General features: G+C 41.3%; 1 protein-coding gene across 12 annotated transcripts in view; it reads right to left on the bottom strand.

Annotated features, from left to right (window-relative positions):
* BPTF (bromodomain PHD finger transcription factor) overlaps nucleotides 1–15,185 on the bottom strand; it is a 160,039-nt gene that overhangs the window by 102,973 nt on the left and 41,881 nt on the right. For all 12 annotated transcript variants that reach the window (XM_059148941.1, XM_059148940.1, XM_059148944.1 and 9 more), the window contains exon 2: nucleotides 10,941–11,763. In XM_059148941.1, coding sequence (XP_059004924.1) covers nucleotides 10,941–11,763 — 823 coding nt within the window. The remainder of the gene's footprint in view (nucleotides 1–10,940; nucleotides 11,764–15,185) is intronic.

Below are 15,185 nucleotides of genomic sequence, written 5' to 3'. Positions count from 1 at the left end.
AGTGACCAACAACTGCTAATGTTTTCAAATAAAAGCTGTTTTTCTTTTCTTTTCTTTTTTTTAAAGTAACATCTGTGCCCAACATGGGGTTCAAACTCGTGACCGTGAGATCAAGAGTCTCATGCTCTAATGATTGAGCCAGTCAGGTACCCCATGAAAAGCTGTCCCAATCTTTATGGACTTAGGCACATTAACATAGCTTATGTAATCAAAATTATTTGTTCTAATCATAAAAGTGACAAAAGCTTTCTTATACAAATATACATTGATTTGTATATATATTTGGTTTGTGGTTAGAATGTGGTTTCTGCAGAAGCTCTGTTCCTACAGTGCCTACCATGTTCCTTCTGTACACCCAAACTAGCCTGGCTTTCAGAAAGACACTAACCAGCTCAAAGGAACTCACAGATGGCACAAGAAGACAGGTTGGAATGAAAACGTTTGCCAAAAATATAATTAACAGCAAACATAAATATTAAAGGTCTCCATTTTAACGTTTGTTTGGCTTTTACTCATGCAAGATAAGTAGGAAGTTAATGACTAATAGTAAGTTTCAAGTTTCATTAAAAAAAAAAAAAAAAAAAAACCCACAAACCATAGATCTAAAATTCATGTCCACCTAAACCTCAGAATGTGACCTTATTTGGAAAAAGGGTCTTTGCAAATGTAACTAGCTAAAGATCTTAAAATGAAATCTGGTATCTTTGGGAAGCCTAGGGGGTTCAGCCAATTAAGCACTGGACTTGATTTCGGCTTGGGTCATGATCAGGGTCATGAGATCAAACACCACTGAGTCTGCATGAGATTCTTTCTCTCCCTCTCCCTCTGCCCTTATCCCTTCTTGGGCATACACACTCTCTCTAAAATAAATCCTTAAAAATACAAAACAAAACAAAAAACAAAAACAGAGGGAACAACTGGGTGGCTCAGTCAGTTAGGCATTCAACTCTTAATTTTGGCTCACATCATGATCTCAGGGTCATGAGATAGAGGCCCACGTGGGGCTCTGTACTCAACAAGGAGTCTGCTTGGGATTATCTCTCCCTCTCCCGGTACCCCTCCTCTCTCTCTCTCTCTCTCTCTCTCAAATAAATAAATAAATAATAAAAGAAAAATAAATAAATCCTGGAGTGCCTGGGTGGCTCAGTCAGTTAAGCCTCTGTCTTCAGCTCCAGTCATGGTCTCAGGGTCCTGGGATCAAGCCCCACGTTGGGCTCTCTGCTTGGTGGGGAATCTGCTTCTCCTTCTCCTGCTCCGTGAGTCTGCACATATGCTCTCTCTCTCAAATAAGTAAATTAAATCTTTTTAAAAAAGAAAATCCTTTAAAAAGAAAAAGAAATCAGGTATCCTTGTAAGTGGAAGAAAGGACACAGAGAAACACACAGGAAAGGTGACGTGAAGATGCAGGCAGAGAGTCATGTGACCCATCTGTCTACAAGCCAAGAAATGTCAAGGATAGCCAGCAACCACAGAGCTTGGAACAGTCTCCCTGAAAGTCTCCAGAAAGAACCAATCCTGCTGACACTGAGGTTTTAAACTTCTGGCCTTCAAAACTGTGAACAAACTCCTGTTGTATTTTAAGTGACTCCGTTTATGGTAGTTTGTTACGGCAGCCCTAGGAAACTCAGATTTGAGTGTCAGGGAAATGGGAGTGCTGTTCTAACAAGTACCTAAGAATGTGAAAGTGGCTGTAGAACCAGGTGATGGGAAGAGGCTGGAGGAATCTGGAGGTACCGGAAAGAAAAGGCTCAGACCGCCTCAAAGAGACAGAGGTAGGCAGAGACTGGAATTCTGCTGCTAAGAAGCCGAGAAACAGTTGGGCCACTAGAAGCTGGAAAGACAAGAGTGGATTCTTTCCTAGAACTTCCAGAAGGAACATGGCCCCACTGATGCCTTGATTTTAGACTTCTAGCCTCCACAACTGTAGAGAATAAGTTTCTACCACATTGTCCGTGGTCCTTTGTTACTGCAGCCACGAGAAACTAATGCAGGTATTGATTTAGCAATGAAAGCAACAGCCAGGTCGGGCAGCCCGAGTGGGTTAGAACTACATTCTGGGTTAGAACTACATTCTGGAGCCAGAATCCCTGGGACTGAATCCTGACTCTGGGGCTTACTGCTAATTGTGTGATGCTGAATAAATTACTTAACCTCTCTATGCCTCAGCTTCTCCATCTGAATAATGGGGTTACACTACATATATCAAAATGCTGTTGTGAGGATTAAGTAAATCCGAATACTTAAAGCACTTAAAACCGTGGCGGCACTGACACTTACGGATGCAATACACAGAGTTGCTATTATTTTCAACTTATGAAGTATGTGATAATCTACCTTAAAACAAATAATTACAGGGCACCTGGGTGGCTCAGTTGGTTAAGTGTCTGCCTTGCCTCAGGTCCTGATGCCAGGGTCCCAGGATGGACCACACATCAGGCTCCCTGCTCAGCAGGGAGTCAGTCTACTTCTCCCTCTGCCCCTCCCCCCGTCTCTCTCCCTACCCTCTCCCCCCTCCCCGCTTGCACTCTCTCTCACTCTCGCACAAAATAAACTCTTAAAAATAATAATAATAATTACAAGTGGGACGGGTGTGTTTTTGTTTTCTTAAAAAAGGAGAAGTCTTAAGATTTCTTTTTTCTTTTTTAAGATTTTATTTTATTTATTTGATAGACAGAGATTACAAGTAGTCAGAGAGGCAGGCAGAGAGAGAGAGAGGAGGAAGCAAGCTCCCCGCTGAGCAGAGAGCCAGATGTGGGGCTCCATCCCAGAACCCTGAGACCATGACCTGAGCCAAAGGCAGAGGCCTTAACGCACTGAGCTACCAAGGCGCCCCAAAAAAGGAGAAGTCTTTTAGGGTGCAAGAGTGAAAGAGGTTCAGAGAGAGAAAGCCCTAAGAAATGGCATACATAGGCCAGAATGTGAAGGATAAGTGAGCCAAAAAAGGTTTTGAATGTTTTAGTTTGGTTTTTACTTATTGTGTTTTGAGTGGTGGAAAGCAAGCGAATTAAATGTACATACAGAATCAGGGACCTGAACTTCCTGTTAAGAGCAAATGGAAGTAACTAAAAGGTTTTTCAACTTTAGGGAAAAAAAAAAAACTGATCAAAATTGCTCCTTTAAAAAATCACCCAGAGGCGCCTGGGTGGCTCAGGCAGTTAAGCATCTGCTTTCAGCTCAAGTCACCATCCCAGGGTCGTGGGACCAAGGCCCGCAACGGGCTCTGCTCTCAGTGGGTCGTCTGCTTCTCCTTTTCAACTCCCCTACCCTGCTCATGCTTGAGCACACTCTCGCTCTCTCTCTCATAGATAAATAAAATTTTAAAAAAATAAAAACAATTTTTTAAAAAAATCATCCAGCTATGAAAAAGAGACTAGACTGGGGAATGGGGAGTTACATATAGACCAGTTTGGAGGCTACTGAAGTAGTCTAACCAAGATCATGCTGGCTTGTATTAGAGCAAGGATTGTTGAGAATGGAGAAAATCAGATTCAATACTTAAGAGGCAATGAAAAGAGGGGGTGCCCTGGTGGCTCAGTAGGTTAAGCATCGGCCTTCGGCCCAGGTCATGATATGGGTGTCCTGGGATGGAGTTCCTAGTCAGGCTCCCTGCTCAGCAGGAGGCCTGCATCTCCCTCTCCCGCTGCAGCTCCCCCTGCTTGGGCTCTCTCACTCTCTCTAGTAAATAAGTAAATCTTTAAAATTAAAAAAAAAAAAAAAAGAGGTAATGAAAAGGTGTAACAAACAATACTGGACAAAAGCCTATCCCCAGGGGCGCCTGGGTGGCTCAGTGGGTTAAGCCACTGCCTTCGGCTCAGGTCATGATCTCAGAGTCCTGGGATCAAGCCCCACATCGGGCTCTCTGCTCAGCAGGGAGCCTGCATCCTCCTCTCTCTCTCTGCCTGCCTCTCTGCCTGCTTGTGATCTCTGTCTGTCAAATAAATAAATAAAATCTTTAAAAAAAAAAAAAAAAAAAAAAAAGCCTATCCCCATGTTTCTTGCTTGAACAGCAGCTACAATGGTGTTCCCATTTACCATGACGGGATCCGTGGATGAAAGGTAGGTAAGGGGTGGAAGTGATGAGTTCAGTTTTGGACAAGTTGTATTTGAGGTGCCTGCTCTGTGAACATGTCCGGAGACTTGGAATATACAGAACTGGGTATGGGCAGAAGGCTTACAGATATAGGTTTGATGGCAACTAAGCGGGCAAGTAAATAGGTGGCTTACAGCTAAAATGGGGAGGTACAGGTGCAAAACAGCATAAGTTTAAGAGTATAATTTAGTCTATTTGAAAAATGAAAAAAAGAATGGAAGTTTTTAAGTTTATTTACTTATTTAAATAATCTCTACCCCCAATGTGGGACTCAAATCCACGATCCTGAGATCAAGAGTCACATGTGATTTGACTGAGCCAGCCAGGTGTCCCCCTTCAAAACAGCTTTAAGTGTTGTGTTGAAGGTAATGTTATCCAGAATGAATAGTGACAAGAAAAGGTGCTAATCTAGCAATTCCTGTTTTACTAATTGTCTCAATTTTAGAGCAAAGGATAGGATGCATGCCTTCAACTCAGGCCATGATCTCAGTCCTGGGATGGAGCCCTACATCGGGCTCTCTGCTCAGCAGGGAATCTGCTTCTCTCTCTGTGCTCTCCCTCTCAAATAAATAAATAAATAAAATCTTTAAAAAAAGAAAAAGGAAAGATTGGCCTTTTTATATATATTGGATTAAAAGCGATCTCTAAGTTGATTGCTCAGCGTTTGGTTCCTTAGATAGATTCATGTAAGAACCTTTCTTTTATTATACGTTTCACTAACCTATACAAACAACATATTTTTAACTGAGTATTAAACAAATAAAAGCAGTAGCAGAAAAACTTAGTTTGTATAAACTAATAGCACTGCAACTGAAAACTGTTCACTACTGGGGCACGTGGGTAGTGTGGCTGGTTCCGCGTCCAACTCTTGATTTCAGCTCAGCTTGTGATCTCAGGGCTGGGAGATCAAGCCCTGAGCTGGGCTCCATGCTCAGCAGAGTCTGCAGGAGTTTCTCTCTCGCTTTCCCTCTGCCCCTCCCACGATGCATGCATGTGGACAACATACTCTACACTCTCTCAAATAAATAAATCAATCCTTATAAAAATATTGTTCACACTCCACACTTTATTTTGGATATGCCCCCCTTTGGGCAATAGGTCTGTTGACTCATCATTTTAAGCTTCCAGAGAGAGGATACACCAAATCTCCATCCAGTCAACTGAACAAATTTACATGACTTCAAGTTTCACCAGGAGTCCACATATAATCTACCACAAGAGGGCATCAAACTGAAATTGTTTTAATCTAACTTTTAAAAAAGATGTAAAATCTTTCTGATTTACTAAGATTATTGACATTAATTACCACTTACAATGATATTTCAAGTTTTGTATTTACCTTTATAAAAAGAATAGTCAAAAATCACAGCATGAAGAAAAGAAATCCTTATCTCCCTAAAATCTTCACTAAATTTCGTGTACTTTATTATGCATCAAGAAAGACAATTTCAGGAGCACCTGGCTGCCTCAGTAGGTAGAGCACCTAACTCTTGATCTTGGGATCATGAGTTCAAGCCCATATTAGGCACAGAGTTTAATTTAAAAAAATATATATATATATGTATATATATATATAGTATATATTTTATATTTTCATATATATATATATATATAACATATATATATATTTTAAGGCTATTTCAGGGAATGAGTAAAGCTTCCAAAGAAAATAAATTAAGTGAATAGTTTCACGGCCAAATATAGAACTTAAAGGTGTTTACTGTTCAATTTAGAAAAGCAGATTATTTCATCTCATCAATAATATACAAAAAATCCATCCACTCGGGACGCCTGACTTGGGTCATGATCCCAAACATGGAGCTCCTTGCTCAGCAGGGAGCCTGCTTCTGCCTCTGCCTTCTGTTTTCCCTGCTTATGTTCACTCTCTTGTTCTCTCTGACAAATAAATGAATAGAATCGTTTAAAAAAAAAAAATCCATCCACAAGTACTTAAAACATAACCTAAGTCCTTTGACTCATGTAATTATAAAGGCTCACACACATTTAACTACATTTAAAGAATCTTCTCTCCTACTTGCCTGAGTGTTTTATTTATTTATTTATTTTAGATTTTATTTATTTATTTGACAGACAGAAATCACAAGCAGGCAGAGAGGCAGGCAGAGAGAGAAGAGGAAGCAGACTCCCCGCCGAGCAGAGAGCCCAATTCGGGGCTCAATCCCATGACCCCGGGATCATGACCTGAGCCAAAGGCAGAGGCTTTAACCCACTGAGCCACCCAGGCGTCCCCTGAGTGTTGCTTTAAATACTAATACTGATTTATCAGGAAACAGAACTTCTTTGGAATGCCACTTATATTTTCAAAAAATGCCTGTCTCAAATTTTTAAAGGTCTCAGAAATACCCAGCCCAGGTATAGCAAAAGTCACTGTATTATCTCCACCCACCCCCAACCACAGTCGTAAGCATTGATTTTAACAACTAAAACAATGTAAGTTGCAGGCATCTCAAGAGGATGCCTTGAAAACTACACAATAGTATACAATTAGTTAAACGAAAATATTCTAATAGGTTCTGAGAAAAAATTCCAGGTCCCACTTACTAACAGTCAGAGTCTTGGGCAAGCCCTAGAGCAAGTTACTTAACCTCTATAAGCTTTAGTCTCTTCATCTATAAAATGCAGACAAAAATAATACCTACATTACTAGGTTGTTGCAATTATTAATAAAAAAAACTATAAATATAATGCTTAGAACACTGTGAGGCACATATTAGTACTCAATAAATGTTTCTGGCTATTCACTACTAGTTCAGCACCTACTGGTTCCACCTTTGGGTCCCTAAAACCCTGGGTCTAGACCTTACGATTATTTGTAATAAATCTTATAAATGTCAAGGCCAATCAATATTTGAACAAAGCTGCGGCATCTGGGTGGCTCAGTGGGTTAAGCCTCTGCCTTCGGCTCAGGTCATGATCTCAGGGTCCTGGGATCGAGCCCCGCACTGGGCTCTCTGCTTGGCAGGGAGCCTGCTTCCCCCTCTCTCTCTCTTGCCTTCCTGCTTTTGAGCTCTCTCTCTCTCTCTCTCTGTCAAATAAATAAATAAAATCTTAAAAAAAAAATTTTTTTTTTTTGGGGTACAAAGAACCTTTCTCATGTCTCTGGCCCAAAAGGGCAGGGCATAGCAGGAAGTGAGAAGCAGGGAGAATGAACATCCAAGAGGAAGAGGGAGGGCAGGATAGGGAAGGGAAGTATAAAGAGGGAAAACAGGACCACAGAATACATTTCACTTACTTCCTAATTTGTTCAAAGAGATTCCAAGGACTCTGGGCCTTTTGAGAGGGCATTTGAGATAGAGTTAACTACTGAATGTCTATAGAAAAAGACATGCACTAGCCTCCCTAATGGGCAGTGTCACTGACTTTTCACTTAAAATGAAATATACATTAAACTTCAACCCAAAACATGGTTACAGTGATCTCACCACTGGTAATGACCTTGTCAACAAAAAGCTTCCCTGCTACTACCTCCACAGCAAGAGGTCAGAAAGCTGGTACAGTAACTACAGTAACTACCATGACCAGGTATGTGGGAGGTGGGGGCGGGGAGATAAAAATATATACAAATTTTTAAAAATCATTACTCCAAATTAAAAGATGCAAAATAGGGGCGCCTGGGTGGCTCAGCGGGTTAAAGCCTCTGCCTTCTGCTTGGGTCATGATCCCAGGTCCTGGGACCCAGCCCCGCATCAGGCTCTCTGCTGAGCAGAGAGCCTCTTCCCCCTCTCTCTCTGTCTGCCTTTCTGACTGCTTGAGATGGGTATATTTCTCTCTCTCTCTCTCTCTCTTTGTTAAATAAATAAATAAATAAAATCTTTTTTAAAAAGATGCAAGATATACGTTTTAAAACTTCATATACTCTTTCTCTTACCAGTTTCTGAATGAAGGTAATAGACTAAATCCAAACATCTCATTTTTTTCCCTCTTGAAACCCTCTTAGAACTGCTAAAGAAATATTTGTTAAAACATTAAAGGCACAAGGATAGAGAAAAGAGCAGAGACAACAAACAAAATTTGGAAGCAGGAGAAAGCAAATGAATGAGTGATAACTGCCGTTAGCAGAGCCAAGAAAGCCCAAGCCCAAACCAAAAGGGTGACACTGAGAACCAATAATCACAGTCCCCAAAAGACACTGAAAATGGAAAAGGGAGCATCTACAGCAAAGAACTGCTTGAAAGCTGCTTAATGAGCAGATCCCTAGACCTTCTATACCCATCCTCTTCAACCACTACATGCTTAGTCTCTAAAGAAGGGAACACTGAATTTCTTCGGACCAGACCTTACCAGTTCTCTGCTTAGGTGTGAACAAAGGTACTAACTGTAGAGAAAATCAAACACTGAGGGGCTATGACAGTCAGATCCTCATGCTCCAAGTAGGATGCCAGAAAGGCCTCTCTGGGCCATCTGTCCAGTTCAAGAAGGATTAAAAACAGTGAGTGACATCAGTGATGCCCAATAAAATAAAATCACCCAGTGGTTAAGCTCAAAAATGGTAAGGCCTGGGGCGCCTGGGTGGCTCAGTGGGTTAAGCCGCTGCCTTCGGCTCAGGTCATGATCTCAGGGTCCTGGGATAGAGTCCCGCATCGGGCTCTCTGCTCAGCGGGGAGCCTGCTTCCTCCTCTCTCTCTCTCTGCCTGCCTCTCTGCCTACTTGTGATCTCCCTCTGTCAAATAAATAAATAAAATCTTTAAAAAAAAAAAAAAATGGTAAGGCCTACCCTCTTGCTCAGAGCCTCCAATCAGCTGTATAACCCCACATTGTTAATTAGGATTAGAAAATTATGAATTAATAATCTGAGGATGGAAGAGACCAAAACAAATCCCAGCAAGAAGCAACTGAGAAGAAAGAGAGACTATGCACAGAGGGGGGAAAAACACACACACACTCATACACACAAAAGTATCATTAATATCCTCAGAAAAGAGAAAAAACTATTCTATCTATGAAACAAAAACAGAATTCTATTACTTTTTTAAAGGAAGAGGATTCTAAGAACAAAAGAGCTCTTAGAAAATAAAAATATGATAGAAAAAAAAAACAAAACAACCTAAATAATAGCGCTGGAAGACTAAGATAAGGAAATCTAGAAAAACTGAGCCAACACCCCCATACACACATACACACACATACTCACTCTCTCTCTCTCTCTCTCTCTCACCCCAAAGAACAAAGACGAAGAGGAAAACTGGAGAAAAAAGATAAGAAAATCAGAATACCAAAATAGGAAGTCCAGTGTTCAATAAAATAAAGGCACAAGCTAAACACAACAGGGAGAAGGGGAGGAGGAAGTCCTCAAGAGAAGTTCTCAACTGAAGGACTCAACTGCCACTGCCAGATTGAAAGTACCCACCAGGGGCGCCTGGGTGGCTCAGTGGTTAAGTGTCTGCCTTCAGCTCAGGTATGATGCCAGGGAATCAAGCCCCGCATCGGGCTCCCTGTTCAGCAGGAATGCTGCTTCTCCCTCTCCCACTGCCCCTGCTTGAGTTCCCTCTCCAGCTGTGTCTTTCTCTGTCAAGTAAGTCTTTAAAAAAAAAAAAAAAAAAAAAAAAAGAAAGTACTCACAAAACAACCAGTGGATGAGAAAAGACTCACACAACTCCATATCACTCTAAAACTATAAAACACTACAACCAAAGAGGAGATTCCATAAGCTTCCAGATTAAGCCCAAACCAGTCACATACAATCAATGAACGGATTCAGACTGCTCAACAGCAACACTGCAAGAAGACAACTGCGAAAAACTCAGAGGATCTCTGCTTACTCTGTACCACTTTTATAATCAAAGGCTCAGCCACCTAAGATTCTTCTCTCTAGCTGGCTTGGCCTGCCCAGATATTGATGAAGCTCCCGCTCTCTGCTCCATGCCCTGCTCTAATGTTTCATTTCATCCCACCACAGACTTTCTGACTGGACCTAATTCTGAGAGCTGAAAGAAGGCTTTGAAGATTTCAGAAGCTGAAAATACAAAGTAGTCCAATAACTCTGATATTTCTACAAGATGTCAAAACCAAGTCCACACTAGGAGCCTGCCCAACATCTGACTGAGGGACAGGCTGTGCTCTTCCAGACTGCCTCCTGACCTTCCCACTGACCTGCCTGGAAGAGCCTCTTGGAAACTGTCAGAAAAGCAAAAGCCTACAACCGGAAGTCTGTTGAGCTTATCTCCTCCTGAAAGACTACAACCAATAAGGACCTAACTGATCTTTTGTGGACAGCTGGTTTATTCTTGTTAGCCCATTTTACCTATAGACATAGCAAAGCTAAAGAGAATCAGAAAAATGTTAACATCAAAATTAGGGTGAAGATTACTTCAGGGTAAGCTGTAGGGAACATAACCAGGGAAGGGCCTACAGTGGCATCTGCCTTGTCATTTTCTAATTCCTACCCCAGGAAATTAATATAACTGGTGTGTAACTTTTCTTTTTTTCATACATTTTTCTTTCTTTGCAATTTAAGAAACCTTTTTTTTTTTTTTTAAGATTTTATTTATTTATTTGTCAGAGAGACAAAGCAGGCAAAGTGGCAGGCAGAGGCAGAGAGAGAAGCAGGCTTCCTGCTGAGCGAGGAGCCCGATGTGGGACTCGATCCCAGGACCCTGGGATCAGACCCCAGCCGAAGGCAGCGGCTTAACCAACTGAGCCACCCAGGTGTCCCAATTTAAGAAACTTTTAATGTACGTATTCCTTCAAGTTAGAAATTGTTTAACTAGGTAACTCATTATTAAATCACAAAGGTTTATGTTACATCAGCAGCAGAGCTCTGTTTTATTAGTCATGAAGGAAACTGGCTTAATTCTAAATACATACAGAAAGTAAGACCAGATTTACTTACATTATGAGTCTTCGGTTTAAGAACCAGTATTTCCTCCGACTCCTGTCATATCCAATAGGTTCATGTCGAATATATGGTTTGTTTTTTTGGATTTCAGCAACACAGTCAGTCACACCAGGCACCTTATGTGCTACACAGACTTCACACTGCCACTCATCCTCCGGGACCTCCTCAAGAGGTGGTTTCACACATTCCAAATGGTATACTGCCGAACATGTCTCACAGCAAAGCAAATCCCCAAGTTTGTGACACACCCGACAATGGTCATCATATTGGATCACCCCCTCAGACATCAATTCCTCACGAGCAATATTTGTGGTAAGAAACTGATCAACTAAGAACTGCAGAACTTTGATTTTGTTCTCCACTGGTCCATAGGGATAGTCCTCTGCTTCTTGGTAAGGAAGAACATGATGGTACTCCTTATCACTCTCACAGTACACCCGCAGCACCTCAGGCCACGTCATCCCGTCTATGAAATACAGCGTGGAATTAACGCTATCTTTCAGATCAGCAGGTCCAAAGGTAGTATTGGAAGTGTCTTCTTCACGCAAAACCGCTTTCAAAAGCACAACGTGCATCTCCGCCATCAGTGTGCACTGCTCTTGACTCACGAGAGCTGCACAAAAGTCCTCAAAGCGAAAAGGAGATAACCTTAAAACAGTGCCAAAGTTCCGCAGTACCTCATAGATAGCAATAACATTCATTATATGCTCATTAGGCACCATTAAATCCTCAGAGGACTTGGGAAATTCAAGGGGTGGGATGTCTTTTTCTTCCAATATCGGAGAACGAGGCCGATGTACTCTTGGTTTTCGCCTACCTGTTAAAAAAAGAAAAGGCATAATTACATCAGTACACTGTGGTTTGTTTTTTAAAATATTTACTTATTTAAGTAATCTTTACACCCAAAGAGGGGCTCAAACTCACAACCCTGAGATCAAGCATCACATGCCCCTCCCACTGAGCTAGCCAGGTATGCCACAAATACAGTACATGGTCTCTAAAAACAAGAGTTTTCTAGTTTTTCCTACCTGGACCTCAAAACATAGCTAAGCATCCTTTTGTTTTTCTAGTAACTGTCAAGTAAAAATAATACCACTGAGTAATGATTTAGTTCTAATTTTTACGTCTATAAAAAAATCTGAATTCAAAGTTTTCCCATTACATTACAAACTACAAGTAAAAAAACTGCAATTATAATCAATTCTCAATTATCTAGAGCGGTTGACTGGTGTAAAGGTAACCATGACAAGAAATAACTGCTTATGAAAGACCTCAAAGATCATAAATGAGAAAAAACGTCCCCATGTAAGAGAAGAGACACAACAGAGCTCATACTGCGCCCACTGCGATTCACAAATGCCTCAACAACCAGACAGGAAGTCCTCTGCTGAAGCGCCCCTTTTCCTCTGTCAGGACTGCTTCCTGAGAGCCACGCCGCAGGGGAGTTCCAGGGTGAAGCACAAAGTTAGGGCCGAAACAGAAAGGAAGGAGGAAGGAGGAGAGTCCCAGTGCTGGGAGAAGGAAAAAGGGAGGCTCAGGCAGGAAACGGACAACAGACTACGGACAGTTTTTAGCAGTCAGTTGTAGTCAACTATAGGTGCCTGTTCCCAATTTTTGAGATGCGATGTCCAAGAATATATACATATAAACAAATCAATATACAGCACATTTGAGAACTTAGTTTGTACCAAGCATACAGTGCTCATTTAATTCTCTGAATGAGTCTATGAGGTATTTTTTTTTTAAAAGATTTTATTTATTTATTTGAGAGTGAGAGAGAGCAAGAGAGGGGAGAAGGTCAGAGGGAGAAGCAGACTCCCCATGGAGCTGGGAGCCCGAGGTGGGACTCGATCCTGGGACTCCAGGATCATGACCTGAGCTGAAGGCAGTCACCTAACCAACTGAGCCACTCAGGCGGCCCGCCATGAGGTATTTTAATAAGCCCTGCTATACAAATAAGAAAACTTGTTGAAAGAAACAAGTTTCTGGGACCCCTGGGTGGCTCAGTCAGTTGAGCATCTGCCTTAGACTCAGGTCATGGTCCCGGGGTCTCAGAATCGAGCCAAGTCAGATGGGCTCCATGCTCCGCAGGAGCCTGCTTCTCCCTCTCTTGCCTGCTTGTGCTCTCTTGCTGTCACTATCTGCCTTTCTCAAATAAATAAAGAAAATCTTTTTTTTTTTTTTTAAAGAAACAAGTTTCTGCTAAATTGCTATGCCTGAATTACTATTATTATTATACTTTCCAATGATGTTTACAGAACAGGAAATGTATTATTTAAATATCAGAAATAGGGATGCTTGGGTGGCTTGTCACTTCAGAGTCTGCCTTTGGCTCAGATTAGGGTCACAGGGTCCTGGGATCAAGTCCCACATTGGGCTCCTTGCTTAACGGGGAGCCTGCTTCTCCCTCTACCTTCTCCTCCCTCTGCCTGTTGCTCCCCCTGCTTGTGTGCACTCTGACAAATAAGTAAATAAGATACTTAAGAATAAAAAATTAATAAGTATCAGAAATAATTCTAACAAAATCAATTAACATTAAATTCATGTTTGTACAATTCACTTTTATCAATCATGATTTTGGGTTACTGGTAAACTCTTAACTGCCTGCTCCCTCCCCCACTCCTGAGCCCTCACTTCTGGCTTTGTCTCATTACCTGCAAACTAAAAACATATATGTACCAGGGGAAAAACGTATGCTAAAGAATCTAAAAAGTCAAGGTATTTTAATGTATACAATGCACACCTAATATTCATTCACTGAAAATATTTTCCAAGTAAAAATATATCCATTACTTTCTGCAGAAAAATGTCCAAGAGATCACGCTGGGCCAGACATTGCTGGTGAGCTTATATAGTGAGAAAGGAGCCTACATCTCAGCAAACTTCCCAAATGTGACACCAGGTACACAGATGCAGTTTTCACAGATTAAATTAAATCACAGAATCACCATGACGGGTAATTCAGTCCATTCTACTGTCTCCTGGAAATTATTTGGGACTTATCTACATAAATATAAATGAGAAAGTAACAAAAGGAAGACTAAACATGGAGGAATTCTCTCAAATAAGAGAAGAAACAAAAGTCAGCAGAGGCAAAACTGCTTATAAAACACTCCCTGCATTCCTCTCAGATGTTTAGCAAAAGGCTGTCAAAGAGCATCCAAGGAAAGAATCTCAGAAGGAAAGGCTGGAAAAGCAGTTCTAGGACCAGAAGAATGTAGACGTCCTTAAATGTCAGGGTTAAGAGTCCGTATAGTACTTTATACTGGCAGTTATGAGGGTTGTTACAGGCTTTCTAAACAGGGCAGGGAAAAGAGTAGAATGTTCCAGAGAGACTTCTCTGGCTTCACTGCATAGAATGAGAACAGAAACAATTAACCACAAAATGAAGACTAGGATTCAGAATCTGGTGGTGAGAACAACAAAAAGATGGATGCAAGTGACCTTATGAAGAAAGAAATCAACTGGTGTGGAATATACTACCATCACCTTGGGATGTAACTCCACATGTTATCATTTCCTGCAAAAGCTTATACTAACCTCCCCAGGCTCTTCTGAATTCCTGTAGCCTTCTTCAAACAATGTTACCTTGTATTCTATTATAGTACCTTAAAATATAAGGTAACATAATGCTGGAGGGAGCAGGCAGTTTACCAGTAACCCAAAATCATGATTGATAAAAGTAAATGGTACCTGGTCACCTTTTCATGGCATCTATACCATCTGCCCAGCTAAACACCTAACCCTTATTATCAAGAGAATCTGGCATATTTATTTTATTAGTAAGTATTGCCCAGCATCATTCCCTATAGAGAATGTCCCTTCCCCCACACCATGTGACTCTGATGGGGTCCCCAATCACAGTATTCCATCTCCTCATCACTGGCATGGAGATATGACCCAGGGAAGCCCAGCAAGACTCTTTGCCTAGGATCTTATATTCAGATGATAAGTGAGAAGTGTCTGAAGCCCTTTCTTTCCATGAAGGAGGCCAGAGCTGTCTGTGGCTAACCCAACTCTACTTCCCTCATGGACGAAGGGAATAAGGATGATAGACAGAAGCAGAAGTAAGATATGATCATTCTGGAGCCCTTAGTGGAATGTATCCTTCAATTTTCCCAGATACAGAAACCAAAATCATTTCCTTTGTGCTTAAGTGAACACATTGGTTTTCTATCACATGCAAATAAGAGTACTCATTAAAATGTATCTGACACGGTATCCAGTAGGCTTTTTATG

This window comes from Mustela lutreola, chromosome 15 (assembly GCF_030435805.1).
Source record: "Mustela lutreola isolate mMusLut2 chromosome 15, mMusLut2.pri, whole genome shotgun sequence".
NCBI lineage: Eukaryota > Metazoa > Chordata > Mammalia > Carnivora > Mustelidae > Mustela > Mustela lutreola.
The sequence above is the reverse complement of the archived record's forward strand: the minus strand, read 5'-3'. Positions and strand labels throughout refer to the sequence as shown.